Here is a 15,433-nt window from a genome sequence, read left to right as displayed (position 1 = left end):
CACAGAAGAATTGCAGATAGATTACTTCTCACGACAAAGCATGTTCAGCAGTATAGTAGACGTAAGAGTTATAAAAATGTTGTTGTCTTGTCACACAAATCTGTTTTATCAGGATGTACAATTCATCAATCCTATTTTTGGCCCACTTATAGTCATGTGAGTGAGGGGTGCTGAGCTTCCTTGTTTTTAGACAGTGCATGACTTGGACAAGGAAATAAACTGAAATAAACAAAAAGAAATGAATAAATAAGAGATACTTCTGGGTGTAGGTTAAATGGATGGCATCCATTGCCTTATTATTTACAGTGTAAGCTGATTTGATGTAAATGCACACAGCTAATATCTTTTACCTTTTGTTCAAACTTACCAGTTCAAATTTTGACTCAACTTGAGTGATCAAGAGAGTCTAATATAACATTGTAATGAGTAGTGTTAGGCCCTTTTGTGTGTGAGGCCCTTATGGTGTGTGTGTGTGTGTGTGTGTGTGTGTGTGTGTGTGTGTGTGTGTGTGTGTGTGTGTGTACATTGTATGTATGTGTGTGTGTGTGTGTGTGTGTGTGTGTGTGTGTGTTCCACTTGATGTCTGGCAATTTGACAAAATTGTTGCTCATCATATTCTTGGAGTATTTTCTTGATATGGTAGGGTGAAGTAAAGCTAGCTAAAGGGAAGCAACTGCATGAAAATTGGAGAATTAGAATCAAGTAACAGGCCCTGGGGTTAAAAAAAAAAATGACAGAAGCATATATACATGTATACACACAGTGAGAGACATGTGTGTCAGTATGATGCTCAGAATTTTCTGAAAAAAACTCATGACCAGAAAGGTTTTATGGGCTTTGTATATTTTTATGAGTCATAACATCTGTTTGAACTTCAGGGACATCATAGTTCCACTGTAGCAGGTGTTGTTGGCGTCATCCACTGGCAGTGGTGGTAAGAGAAATTCAAGTTTTACGCCCTCACGGCAGAGCCATTAGGGACATGTTCCTGGGATTAACCTCGACTTTCAATGAGATACACAAGTGTATGCGTGTTTAGGTGGTAACAGCCATCTGCACTTGAGGAAAAATGACAGGTCTTTTGCGTGCCACTGTGGTGATACGGGGGTGAGACATGGATACTGTCTCTGGGTCTGCACATAAAGTTGACCCGTGTCAGGCCCGGCCCGGATTCGAACCTGCGACCCTAGGATCACAAGTCCAGTGCTCTACCACCTGAGCTACCTTGGCCCCTGTATGAGCCACTGAATTTGAATACGTCATAATTATGTTTCTGTTGATGGTGGCTATGGAAGTCCACATTTTTAAGACTTTTTGCCGTTTGTTTTTTCAGAGGGTGCAACAGCGTTGCCTGACTGCCCGAGCCCTGGCAAGCTGGACGACGACTACATCGCTCGCTTCCTGGGTCACCTGACTCCCGTGGAGGAGAGCTGTCTGGTGCAGCTCAGGCAGTGGCTCTCGCACACACACAAGGGAAAGGTAGGCCTCCCCTCTTGTCTAGCGATATACTTCACTTGCTGTACAGTGGAACTCTGCTTTTGAGACCTCTAAAAATGTGAGAAATCAGGTCTTTAAGAGGAGGGAGTTGGTATGTGGAATGTTGCAAATCAATCAATCAATCAATCAATATGAGGCTTATATCGCGCGTATTCCGTGGGTACAGTTCTTAGCGCAGGGATTTAAAAAAATTTTTAAATTTTTTATTTTATGCAATTTATATCGCGCACATATTCAAGGCGCAGGGATTTAAATGTTTTAGTGTGATGCGAGATGTCTTGGTTTTGTGTCTGGTGTTCGCAAGAAGTTTATCAGTGTCAAAAATATATTTGATGGAAAGCATGTGGTACATTGCAACTCCCATTTTTTTTTTAAACCCGACCACTGTCTTGACCCTCCTCTCAAAGCCTCCCCCCCCCTATAAACTTCTTACAAACTTCTTTTTACTTCTTCATCAACAGTAAAACAGATGATAAACTTCTTGCAAACGGATAAAAAAAAAAATTTTTTTTAAAAGCCTAACAAATCACACGTTTAGCGTACACATGTGGAAATGCCTTCGGTGTTATTAGCAATCATGATACAGATTTGCTCAGACATGCATGTATCACTGCTTAGACATTGAGCTTGCTTAGTGTCTCATTTTAGCAGTTAAACTGTGGTTAAGACTTGCATGGACTCACACATGACGTGACACTCTTTTTGACAGATTCCCAAGGATGCTCACATTTTGCGGTTCCTTCGAGCGCGTGAATTCAACATTGAGAAGGCGCGGGAGATGCTGGTTCATTCTCTGGCCTGGCGCAAACTGCACAACATCGACCATCTGCTGGAATCCTACAAGACTCCTGAGACCATGGAAAAATACTACCCTGGTGGCTGGCACTACTTTGACAGAGGTCAGTATGGGCAGGGAACCAGGGCTGAGCTGCACGAACCGAAAGTGGGTGCCACCCAAACGAGAGAAAACAAACCGCAGGTTCTGATTGGTTGAAATCACAACACATCTCAGTTTCAACCAATCCAGCACTGCGGGTGGCTCCAGTTTGGGTGGCAACTTTGTCGTGCACCACAGTTTCAACCAATCCAACACTGCGGGTGGCTCCGTGAGGGTGGTAACTTTGTCGTTCCCCTCAGTTTCAACCAATCCAACACTGCGGGTGGCTCCGTGAGGGTGGTAACTTTGTCGTTCCCCTCAGTTTCAACCAATCCAACACTGCGGGTGGCTCCCGTTTGGGTGGTAACTTTGTCGTGCACCTCAGTTTCAACCAATCCAACACTGCGGGTGGCTCCCGTGTGGGTGGTAACTTTGTCGTGCACCTCAGTTTCAACCAATCCAACACTGCGGGTGGCTCCGTGTGGGTGGTAACTTTGTCGTTCCCCTCGGTTTCAACCAATTCAACACTGCGGGTGGCTCCGTGTGGGTGGTAACTTTGTCGTGCCCCTCAGTTTCAACCAATCCAACACTGCGGGTGGCTCCGTGTGGGTGGTAACTTTGTCCTGCCCCTCAGTTTCAACCAATCCAACACTGCGGGTGGCTCCGTGTGGGTGGTAACTTTGTCGTGCACCTCAGTTTCAACCAATCCCACAATGCGGGTGGCTCCCGTGTGGGTGCTAACTTGTTTGTGCACCTCAGTTTCAACCAATCCAACACTGCGGGTGGCTCCGTGTGGGTGGTAACTTTGTCGTGCCCCTCGGTTTCAACCAATTCAACACTGCGGGTGGCTCCGTGTGGGTGGTAACTTTGTCGTGCCCCTCAGTTTCAACCAATCCAACACTGCGGGTGGCTCCGTGTGGGTGGTAACTTTGTCCTGCCCCTCAGTTTCAACCAATCCAACACTGCGGGTGGCTCCGTGTGGGTGGTAACTTTGTCGTGCACCTCAGTTTCAACCAATCCAACACTGCGGGTGGCTCCCGTGTGGGTGGTAACTTTGTCGTTCCCCTCAGCCCTGGGAACTGTTACTGTGGTACCTCCCTTTCAAGACCACACTAAAATGAAGTCTTTAAAGGGAGGTAGTCTTAAAATGGAGATAAATTTGTAGATGTTACGGACAGAAAATCTGAGAAAGCAGGGTCATAAAACGTGGGCAGTCTTGAAAGGGGGGGGGGGGGGGGGGGCTTTGAGGGTTTGCGGGGAGGAGGGGAGAGACTGCTCTTAAAAGGGGGAGTTGCAATGTACATACCACATGCTTTCCATCAAATGTATTTTTGACTGACACTGACCTTACACTTGCCAGCTGAAGAGGGTAACCTGTTAGCATTACCTTTTGTGGTAATTCAAGATTGCCACTCTCATTTAAATCTCTTAAATAGTGTTTTGATCTGCTTTTAGAGAAATAGAAAGGAAGTTTCATCATGCATTTTACAAAGGTTGTATTTGTCAATGTGTTTTTTGTTAAAGGCGTGCAGATTCAAGATGATGGAGGTTCTGTTTTCAAAGTTGAGGATTTTCTTGTCAGATTTTCGTCTCTGAAATATGAATAGTTATTCCTGGAATTGAAATCTGATGTGCAGTGTTTCTGTACGTTTTAGTTTGTGTAGCATATCAGACCATACCACCCAGTTGGATAATTTTTATGCAAAGATTAATTTTGAAGCGATTTGGTTACTATTTTGTCCAGAGGGGCGACCCCTGTACATACTACGACTTGGTCAGATGGACGTCAAGGGACTGATGAGATCTGTGGGAGAAGAGGCCATCCTGAAACATGTGAGTCAGTCTTCTATTGTTAAACTATTGATCTGATCCTTTGGGGGGAGTTTTTGGAGAATTTGACAAATCTGACGAATTTGGGGAATGCACTGTACCTTAATCTAGACGCCCACGGCTAGAAAACGCACCGCTAGTATGGTAATTAAGTAAATCAAAGTGGGTGAATGAGCTTTAGAGCGCCGCCTCTCTCTGGTGCAGGAGACAAAAAGTAGTGCAGATGTGCTGCCTGTTGGCAGGACAGATAGCTCTCTCTATGGCGCAGCACCTTTGTTACACTATCAAGTAGATAAAATGTAGCTCAGGGTAGATAATCCATTCAAACGCTCCACAGAGTACTCTTTCGTTACTTATTTTACAAAATTGTATTAACTTCTTATTAAGTTTTTAAAACACTTTCTTTTTGGCAAAGTGAAGACAATCCTGCGGGGTAGCATTATTTGTAATGCAGAATCTTATGGTGTAACTTGGGAAGCAATCTGATGACTTTTTTTTCCTTAGATATTATGCCTTTTAGATATTATGCCTTTTAGATATTATGCCTTTTATTATGCCGTGAAACATGTCTGTTCAGTCAGCTAATCTTCATTCACTACTGTAAGGTTACGTTGATGAATGTCTCAAAGGTTATGTTGGTAAACATGTGCATCTATTTTGTCTTTTTACATTTAGTCAAGTTTTGACTAAATGTTTTAACATAGAGGGGGAATCGAGACGAGGGTCGTGGTGTATGTGTGTCTGTGTGTTTGTGTGTGTGTCTGTGCGTGTGTGTGTGTAGAGCGATTCAGAGTAAACTACTCGACCGATCTTTATGAAATTGTACATTAGAGTTCCTGGGAATGATATACCCAGACGTTTTTTTCATTTTTTGGATAAATGTCTTTTATGACGTCATATCCGGCTTTTTGTAAAAGTTGAGGCGGCACTGTCACACCTTCATTTTTCAATCAAATTGATTGAAATTTTGGCCAAGCAATCTTCGACGAAGGCCGGACTTTGGTATTGCATTTCAGCATGGAGGCTTAAAAATTAATTGATGACTTTGGTCATTAAAAATCTGAAAATTGTAATTAAAATTATTTTTTTATAAAACGATCCAAAATTACTTTTATTTTATTCTTCATCATGTTCTGATTCCAAAAACATATAAATATGTTATATTCGGATTAAAAACAAGCTCTGAAAATTAAAAATATAAAAATTATGATTAAAATAAAATGTCCGAAATCGTTTTAAAAACAATTTCATCTTATTCCTTGTCGGTTCCTGATTCCAAAAACATATAGATATGATATGTTTGGATTAAAAACACGCTCAGAAAGTTAAAACGAAGAGAGGTACAGTAAAGCGTGCTATGCAGCACAGCGCAACCGCTACCGCGCTAAACAGGCTCGTCACTTTTACTGCCTTTTGCACTAGCGGCGGACTACGGTCATTGTGAAAAAATGCAGTGCGTTCAGTTTCATTCTGTGAGTTCCACAGCTTGACTAAATGTAGTAATTTCGCCTTACGCGACTTGTTTCTTTCTTTGGCAGGTATTGGCAAAGAATGAGGAGGGTTTGATGCTTGCAGCTGAAGCCACCAATAAAAGGGGATATCCTGTTAGGTGAGATTGTGTAATTCTTTGGTGTGTTTGTGTTTCCAAGTTGTCATGACGTTGTTACACAGTGTAGGACCGCCACACCTTAGATCTGTTAACATAAAGTACAACTTTTTTTTCCAGCAACATGTCTACATAGCAGAGACTGAGTTAAAAGACAACTACTCGGCAACCTAGAAACAAGATCTGGTTATATCAAAATACGACAATTGTCCTTAGGACAAAATTGTTATTAAGTTGTGGCTGACTGTGATTCCAGTCTTTTCAGTTAGTTTGTTCGTTCATGGGCTGAAACTCCCACGGCTTTTACGTGTATGACCGTTTTTACCCCGCCATTTAGGCAGCCATACGCCGCTTTCGGAGGAAGCATGCTGGGTATTTTCGTGTTTCTATAACCCACCGAACTCTGACATGGATTACAGGATCTGTTTCGTGTGCACTTGGTCTTGTGCTTGCGTGCACACACGGGGGTGTTCGGACACCGAGGAGAGTCTGCACACAAAGTTGACTCTGAGAAATAAATCTCTCGCCGAACGTGGGGACGAACTCACGCTGACAGCGGCCCACTGGATAAAAATCCAGCGCGCTACCGACTGAGCTACATCCCCGCCCAGTCTTTTTAGTGACTCTATTGTTAATTTGGCAAATCGATAAATAAAAAGACCCCAAAATACTGTACATACGTGAGAATAAAATTTGGTTAAATTTAAATTGTAACTTCATCGTTTTTGTTCACACATGAGAACAGAATTTTAGGTCTTTTTATTTCTCGCTGTCACAATTAATTGTTCTTCTCCTTGAAGGAGTTTGACCAGCATATCAGTGTCAACTGTCCATTCCACTTTTTTTTAGTGCTTGCACCTGCATTGTGGACCTGGACGGCCTGAGCATGCGGCACCTGTGGCGTCCAGGTATCCGCGCCTTGCTCCGCATCATCGAGACAGTGGAGGCCAACTACCCAGAGACCATGGGCCGGCTTCTCATTGTGCGCGCCCCTCGTGTCTTCCCTGTGCTGTGGACGCTGGTGTCCCCGTTCATTGACGAGAACACGCGGCACAAGTTCATGATTTATGGTGGCAAGGACTATCTGGGTGCTGGGGGTTTGGTGGAGTTTGTGGAGAAACAGTACATACCAGACTTTCTGGGAGGGGACTGCTATGTGAGTTTTGCTTCTTTTAATGGTTTGATAGCATTACTGCAGGTTAGAGCAAGACATTTCTTTTTCAGTGTCTCGCTATGTGGCCAGTGACAGTTGCTAAAAATATGGAGCAGAAAGTAGGTAAAAGGTAACATTGTGAAACTTCTGGCATCTTTTCATATGAGGTATAGTGTAAAACATGGATAGAAAAAAACTGAGGATTATGGGGGAACATTTGTAAAATGTAAAATACACACATATGCTCGTTTGTCCCTTCCATGAAGACTGAGAAAGGATTGTTTTTGTACTGGTATACAGTGGAACCCCCCTTTTAGGACCCCGCTCCTCTTAAGACCTTGATTTTTTAGTTCTTCTGTTCATAAATTTTGTAAATATACCCCCTATTATAAGACTTCCTTCTTTTTAAGACCTGATTTTCTCAGATATTTGGAGGTCTTAAAGGAAGTGTTCCACTGTGTATACATTCAAGTGATGTTGAGTGTGTACCTGTGCAGTGTGACGTGCCAGAGGGGGGCCTGGTGCCCAAGTCACTGTACCAGGAGGAGTTGATAGATCGCTCGCCGGACGAGCAGTCAGCCCTCAGCCCCAGCAGTCTCTATCAGACGGCGCATGTGGTCAGAGAGTTCCCCCACGAGGTAACACAAGTTTCTCCACATTCATAAGTTTATCTTGTTGTGCTCCTTTATTATATCATACATTACATGGCTTTGTTAACTTGTATCTGAATAAAATACTCCAGTACTAAATTTCTCCAATGCTTTTATTATTGCTAAAAAGTTCCAGAAGAGAATAGAGGTCGTGCTGAAAATTTTGTTTGTTGCTTTATCATGTGTTCAAAGGGCAGTAACTGCAATGAATGTGTGACTGTGTTGTTGGTTGTGTTCATCGCTGTGAGCTCTCAGGAGAATAAATGATTTATAAGTCTTCATTATTACAGAGCTGCCGACTGCTACGTTTTAACAAAAATTGCTATGCTTTTACGTAAAGATTAGAATTGCCACGCTCTAACGAAATAACCTCAGGCATGTAAAAATTTGCCCTTTTTTGTGAGTCTTGGTACTCAGTTCTGATTCTCACTCCGTGTAGGTGTTAGAATTTGTGTCAGAGAACATTTTCAACACTGAAAAGTGGCACCGCACTCTATATTGGTCATTATGTTTCCTTTTTTCCCAAATAAACTTTTTAAGAATGTATATATTCTTGCGCGAAAAAGCTTGCATGTGGATGTGCAAATACATTTTAAACAATGCTACACTAAAACACCATTTGCTACACTGAAAATAAAAAATTAAAAAATTGCTGCACTTGAAGTTTGACAAGGGTTGGCAGGACTGTCAGGCCCCCCAAAAAATAGGTCTGTTTACGGTAACATAGGCCAAAAAAATAGGGTCGGTAGGTCGGGATTTGTTTTTTTTTTGTATTTGTTTTTTTTCCAAAAAAACATATTTTTACGTAATTTTTCTTTTTTTTTTTTTTTTTCCCAAATGGCAAAAAAAAATCTAGGGTCGCGCGAAAAAAATAGGGTCAGCCGGGTTACCATAAACAGACTATTTTTTTTTTTTTTGCCTTAATATTACCATTATGTTTGTGCTATGAATTCATCGTTTGTACTACGCGTGCAGGTGTTGATACAAGTTCCCCAGAAGGGCTCGGTCATCACCTGGGACTTTGACATCCTGAAGGGCGACGTGACCTTCACCGTGTTCCGCTGCAAGCAATCCATCCGTGAAGACCCCGTGCACCAGCACCACGTCAGCGGGGCCACGGGGGGCATCGGGTCCGTGCAATACATCAACAAGACCATGACCGTCGGCGTTGACATCAGCATTGTGGAACCGCCACATATATGTCGTGATGGTGACAGCGTTCAGGTGTGACATAATATGTCATTTCATTTCATGCTTTATTCAGACCTGGGAACCCATATGATTTCACTGTATTTTGTACGCTTGATTGTCTAAAATATGATCAGTACGGTCGGTGGAAAAAAGATTAGATCAACAAAATTTATAGACTACCTTTCTTCACAAGGGTATCTCGATGCCAATCCAGTATTTTGGATGTTCGAATGATGTGTGGAGGACACTCATTTTTTTGAAAATACGTCGAGTTTCGTTTTGAAAACTCCAAGTGCAGAACAGGGGTTCCCAGGTCTGTTTATCATCCCATTGCTTCGAAATTCGGTCAACTTGTCCCCAGTGGGGAAGCGAGCAGCAGCAAGAGTGCACTACCCAGGTGTATGCACCATTCTGTTGCTGCTGGCTTTCCACTGGGAGGAAGTGGCCAGAATTTTCCAGCGATGGGAGAATAAACTAATGAAAATAAAGATAAGAAATGACTAAGACAGTTCAAGGGAGGTAAACAAGACTGGACTTGTAATTTCTGACTTTTATTTTCCTTGAAAGCCTCTCAGTCGTGCAGGCATACACACACTCACACTCAAATTCACAGTCACACACACACACACACACACACACACACACACACACACACACACACACACACACACCATGTTTCAGCCATTGGACACCTATAATTATATGTTTCATATATTTTATGGTATTTGTTGTGCAGTTGTTTATTAATATTCTTTTACTTGTTCCACACAGGGATCCCATGTGACCAGTCAGTCAGGAAGTTACGTTTTGCAGTGGAAGTATTTCGACTCTGCCAAAGCGTCGTTCGACTTCCCGCTGTCCTCGCACAAATCCAAAGTCATGTACTGCACTGAGCTGCTTCCATCAGCAGCATTCAGGTATATGGGAGGCGTGCGTGTGTCTGTGTCTGTGTGACTGTATGTGTGCGTGTGTGTCTCTGTGTCTGTCTCTGTCTGTGTGTGTGTGTGTTAGAAATAACTAAATTTAGCAGTCCCTGAAAAATGGACAAGTCTTTTATCGTTGTATCATTTGCACCATGTTTATAGCTGCTGACAAACAGGTACAGAAATATCTGTTCATGGCCAAGTCACTTTTCTGGAATAAATTCAACATACAGAAATAAAAAAAAATTCAGCAGAGTCTCATTAAAATGTAAACATATGTTTTCATCAGTGTCTTATCACATCCTGAACAAGATACACAAGTCATTTTAATGGTTCTAAAATGATGACCGTTTTGCTTTGAGATACCCACAAATTACAGTGTACAGTTGTGGCACATCTGATCTGATGGAAATTTTGTTCTTAGTTTACAGCTAGGGTAAAAAGAGGATGCAAAGACGTTTGTTGATTTCAATGCGTTTAATTCTCCAAGGTGCAAGTAGACTTGTTCTGCAAGTAACTCTAACTGTTGTCTGTTTATAGATAGCTTACACCCCCTCGTTTCTTAAAACCTGGAGTAAAAAATAGTTAAAACCATTTTGATTTCCTTTTTTTCAGGGGATCCATGAGCAGTCTTCAGTCCTGTCAGAGCGGATTTTCGTCGTTAAGCATCGGGACTTCCCACAGCGGCCAGTCACTTCATTCAGGGAAGGGGTCGTGTCCGTCAAGGTGAAAATAATATTCGCTTCTGTTCTGTATTCGGTGTTTATGCTGACTGACTCATCTCTGGATGCCCTGTATCTGTAGCGAGTTAGTTAATGAGATACAATACCGATACAAGGACGGCCTGACGGGTTGAAAACGACGTTAAACACCAAATAAAAAAAGAAAGAAACGGCCTGACGGTGGGTGACCTAAAGAGTATTATTCCTCTGTTGAAATGACTTCGTCACAGAGTCGAACTTTATTCTTGACATTTTTGTGTCATTTCCTCGGGAGACATATCAAAGAAGTGAAAGAGCTTTCACCTGATGCCCTTTATGACATCTTCTCAAACTTTGCTTCATTTTTGACGCTAGAGATTTCACTTTGAATGAGGGTGGGGTGTCAAAAAAAGACGTCTTGATTTTGATCGATGTTGTATCTCAATCAATGTAATTATTTTGGTGTTCATGCCCTGTGTTGGTAACTGGTCAGCTAGCCGTGTTTGTTTGCTTGGTGAATGTGTTTGTCTCAATTGTAACGTGTCTGCATGCCTGCTGCTTTTTTTCTTTTGGAGGACAGCAAGGCAGTTTATCTGTGAGTAGCTATAATCCTGCTTTGAGTAACTTGAACTTTCTTGTTGTATTTTCATTTGCTTTTGACTAGAGTGTATACATGTCTTTATTTACTGTATTTTTGGGCCTACAAAGTGCATCTGTTTTACTACAATTCAACCCCTTCGCCTTTTTTTGCCACGAGTGCCTTAATTTCTGTTGCTGAATTACATTTTGTAACCTGGGTAACATCACTTCCACATCAACTCTGCTAACATGAACCGAGAACTATCGCATATGAAAGCGCAAATGGAAATATAAATTCAGCAACAGTAATATAGTATAGATACAGAACTCGACACTACTTAAATGTTGTACTGTAATAGCAAAGCTTTCTGATAAGCGATTTATTTGCAGTTTTATCTCTAAATGAGGGGCCCAGCTAATACGATGTCTCACCTTGTAGGCCGTAAAAATACTGCTCTTGTCATTGTTTTGCTAGCCCATTCTAACATATCAGAATGGAAAAATATAATAACAAGCAAGAATAAACGGCTCTCACTGACATACAAATACATACATTGTACTCCAGCCCATTTACACACACACAACTTGTAAGAGGGAAAGGCAATTCTCCTGCTCAGATTCAACTACCCACCCACTTACACACACAACTTGTAAGAGGGAAAGGCAATTCTCCTGCTCAGATTCAACTACCCACCCACTTACACACAAAGGTGTAAGATGGAAGAAAAAGAAGAAGAAAAAACACGAAACACAACCTCTAGTAAGATTCAACCAACAACCTACCCACTTTCACATGAAGATAATGGAGACACAAAAAAAACAATACATTTTTGACTCACATGCGAAGCAAAAGTGAGTCTATGTACTCACCCGAGTCGTCCGTCCGTCCGTCCGGCCGTCCGGAAAACTTTAACGTTGGATATTTCTTGGACACTATTCAGTCTATCAGTACCAAATTTGGCAAGATGGTGTATGATGACAAGGCCCCAAAAAACATACATAGCATCTTGACCTTGCTTCAAGGTCAAGGTCGCAGTGGCCATAAATGTTGTCTAAAAAACAGCTATTTTTTACATTTTTCCCATTTTCTCTGAAGTTTTTGAGATTGAATACCTCACCTATATATGATATATAGGGCAAAGTAAGCCCCATCTTTTGATACCAGTTTGGTTTACCTTGCTTCAAGGTCAAGGTCACAGGAGCTCTTCAAAGTTGGATTGTATACATATTTTGAAGTGACCTTGACCCTGAACTATGGAAGATAACTGTTTCAAACTTAAAAATTATGTGGGGCACATGTTATGCTTTCATCATGAGACACATTTGGTCACATATGATCAAGGTCAAGGTCACTTTGACCCTTATGAAATGTGACCAAAATAAGGTAGTGAACCACTAAAAGTGACCATATCTCATGGTAGAAAGGGCCAATAAGCACCATTGTACTTCCTATGTCTTGAATTAACAGCTTTGTGTTGCATGACCTTGGATGACCTTGACCTTGGGTCAAGGTCACATGTATTTTGGTAGGAAAAATGTGTAAAGCAGTTCTTAGTGTATGATGTCATTGCTAGGTTTAGTTATTTGTATTTATTTAGTTGTTTAGTAAAGGTCAAGGTCAAGCATGTGAGTCGTATGGGCTTTGCCCTTCTTGTTAATTTAAAAAAAAAGGTTATCCCAAGCAGGGATTGAACCCAGGAGCCACCGATTTAGGTAGCCTAATCATCCCGCTGAACCGATTATGCCATTGTTGGAAAAAGTGACATTGGAACTGGAAGGGAAGTATCAAATGTAAAATGCATGAATGTGTTGCTGCTGTAGGACTGCTGTTAAAAACGTATGTGATCGATATCTGCTATTTATACTCAACATATCGTGACTTAAATGTTACCATAACCCTCACAACGAGTGGCAAGAGCAAGAATACACAAAATATTGGAAGGATTCGTTCAGAAATGGCTGTTTGTATAACGTTGACAAAAGGGACACACACACACACACACACACACACACACACACACACACACACACACACACACACTCACACACACACACACACACACACACTCACACACACACAGAATGTCAAATATATATTAGACTGTCTTCTCTTGAATAGCTTCATTGACTCATCTGAGTTATGAAACATAAAAATAACAAAGAAGTGGAACATCCCTTTCGACACCTTTGTTAACTGTTTATATAGAAAAACTTTCAGTTTTAAAAAGAGCCTAGAACTCTGTATCTAATCCTTGCATCATTTCAAAAAGCCTTTTAGACGTAGCTTTGTTAGTACAGTGGAACCCCCCTTTTAAGACCTTCGAAAATCTGAGAAAATTAGGTCTTAAAAAGGAGGGATTCTGAAAATAGGGGTAAATTTAGAGAGGTTATGAACAGGAAGTCTGAGAAAACTGGGTCTTAAAAGGGGGGCAGTCTTAAATTGGGGGGTCTTAAAAGGGGGGTTCCACTGTACAGTTGCTTTCATCATCGTGATGCACGGTCATGATGTGTGTTTTGTCCATTTTTTTGCTGCTAGTTCTCAGGGGACGGGTCACAGTTGGATCCAAAAACTGCCTTGTACATACCTCTAGTTCTGAGAATTCGTGTTTCTCCTCCATGGATCAGCAAAGCGCTGATCATCCTAACCAGAAGTCACTGGGGTCATCCTGTATGATAGGTTGATGCACAGACTGGAAAGTAATTTGTTTGATTTGACCGAAACCATGCATTATCTCATTTATGAAAATTGAATTTCGTTAATAATTCTGTTATTTGTCCCAAATTTGTTTTTTTGTTTTTCTCATGTTCAGTTTTTTTGTAGTTTTTTTATTTATATATTTTTTTGGTTATTTGCCGAACTTTTTGCTTGCTTTTTTTAATATATTTTTTTAATATATTTTGTTTAGGTTATTTGCGGAACTTTTTGCTTGCTTTTGTTTTTGTTAGTTTGTTATTTTTTCCTGCTACATTGTGTTGCTTGAAATCAATATCAGCACAGACTATCTTGTAGTACAAATGTATATAGGTGTACTACCATTAAACTGTGTTTATCTTGTGTATTTATTTGTTCTTCGCAGGCAATAGATACCTCAAATTACCTATCCAGTTCTTTTGCTTCAATGCTTTTCTGTGTCTGTGGGTGTGTGTATAATGTATACATCTGCGTGTATGTCTGTTTGTGTGTTTCCTTCATTTGCCTGGTTAATGTGTAATGCTTTCGTTTTCTGTTTAAATGTAGGAATTATTGTTCTTGATTGCTTTGTATGAATTTTGTTTTGTTTTTGTTCCTTTGGTACATGTATGTTTAGTTGGAAGTGGTGATTAGAGCATAGCATGTTTCACACTAAGGCCTAAAAAAAAAATAGGTGTGGTTACGGTAACCCGACCTACCCTATTTTTAGGGGCCGACCCTATAACTTTTTATTACATTTGTCAACAAAAAAACAAAACAAAAAACAGTGCAGAAAACGCAATGAAAGCGAAAGTGCTCGAGTCGCACACTTATTTCCCTGTCAAGTAGGTTTAATTTGTACACATTAGAAAAAAAAGTTTAAAAGAAAAAGTGATTGCCTACCTTCCTACCCTATTTTTTTTGGCTATGTTACCTTAACCACACCTATTTTTTTGTTGTTGCCTAATATGGAATGCAATCACTTGTTGGTGTATGAGCTATATAGTGTGTCCAACAGTCTGCAGTGCTAGTGGTTATGCTTTTTTCTTGAATGCATGTTTGTGCAGACTGAATACCAGTTGTCTCTTTATTTTTGTCTGTTTACTATTCTTTGTGTTCGGAAATGACTTCTAACCTAGTACTGTGAATGTGCAGAACAACAAATTTATTTGTAATTGTATCTTAAGTATTCTATGTGATTATTTTACTATAATACAAATCTGCTTGATTTTGATGTACTATCTATTTTAGCAGAACAAGAGTACATTGCTTATGTTGTTCGTGTATTATAGTCTCTTCATATGAATAGGCAAAGCAACTGCTACAAGTTAATGTCTATATGACTGTATAATTTATACAAAAGTTATTGTGATGAAATACTGCTTTGGCAGCAACGATTTTTTGTTTTCATTTACATTTAATGTCTATGGTCTCCTTTGTCTTGATTATAGATATGGGCACCTGGGTTTTCTGTAAGTGGCGCGTGGTTGTTGTTATGGCCGAAATCCATTTCTAGAAGTGGTGCACAACAATGTATCTACTACTAATGAAATAGCAATGCAGAAGCTTTTTGTTGCGGCATGTAGCTCATGTTTTTGTGCAGAACTTTGCAGTGCATTTGGCCTTTTTTTTTAATTTTTTTTTTTTTATACATTTCTTTTGTTGTATGTTTTTTTTTTTGCTAGCAGTAGACTTTGCAATAAGTTATATAAACCATTGCTAGATGTGTACTGGTTTTATTATTTACCATGTAGA

The 15,433-nt window shown here is 40.6% G+C and overlaps 1 protein-coding gene across 2 annotated transcripts in view; it reads left to right on the top strand.

The window, feature by feature from the left end:
- Positions 1–15,433, top strand: part of LOC138958508 (SEC14-like protein 1) — a 70,004-nt gene that overhangs the window by 48,074 nt on the left and 6,497 nt on the right. Inside the window, exons 6-15 of one of the 2 annotated variants that reach the window (XM_070329678.1) lie at positions 1,334–1,479; positions 2,207–2,396; positions 4,119–4,207; positions 5,743–5,813; positions 6,660–6,966; positions 7,461–7,601; positions 8,589–8,837; positions 9,576–9,721; positions 10,343–10,453; positions 15,130–15,150. In XM_070329678.1, coding sequence (XP_070185779.1) covers positions 1,334–1,479; positions 2,207–2,396; positions 4,119–4,207; positions 5,743–5,813; positions 6,660–6,966; positions 7,461–7,601; positions 8,589–8,837; positions 9,576–9,721; positions 10,343–10,453; positions 15,130–15,150 — 1,471 coding nt within the window. The remainder of the gene's footprint in view (positions 1–1,333; positions 1,480–2,206; positions 2,397–4,118; positions 4,208–5,742; positions 5,814–6,659; positions 6,967–7,460; positions 7,602–8,588; positions 8,838–9,575; positions 9,722–10,342; positions 10,454–15,129; positions 15,151–15,433) is intronic. The other variant, XM_070329679.1, reaches the window with a different exon arrangement.

This window comes from Littorina saxatilis, linkage group LG2 (genome assembly GCF_037325665.1).
Source record: "Littorina saxatilis isolate snail1 linkage group LG2, US_GU_Lsax_2.0, whole genome shotgun sequence".
Taxonomy (NCBI): Eukaryota; Metazoa; Mollusca; class Gastropoda; order Littorinimorpha; family Littorinidae; genus Littorina; species Littorina saxatilis.
The sequence above is the reverse complement of the archived record's forward strand: the minus strand, read 5'-3'. Positions and strand labels throughout refer to the sequence as shown.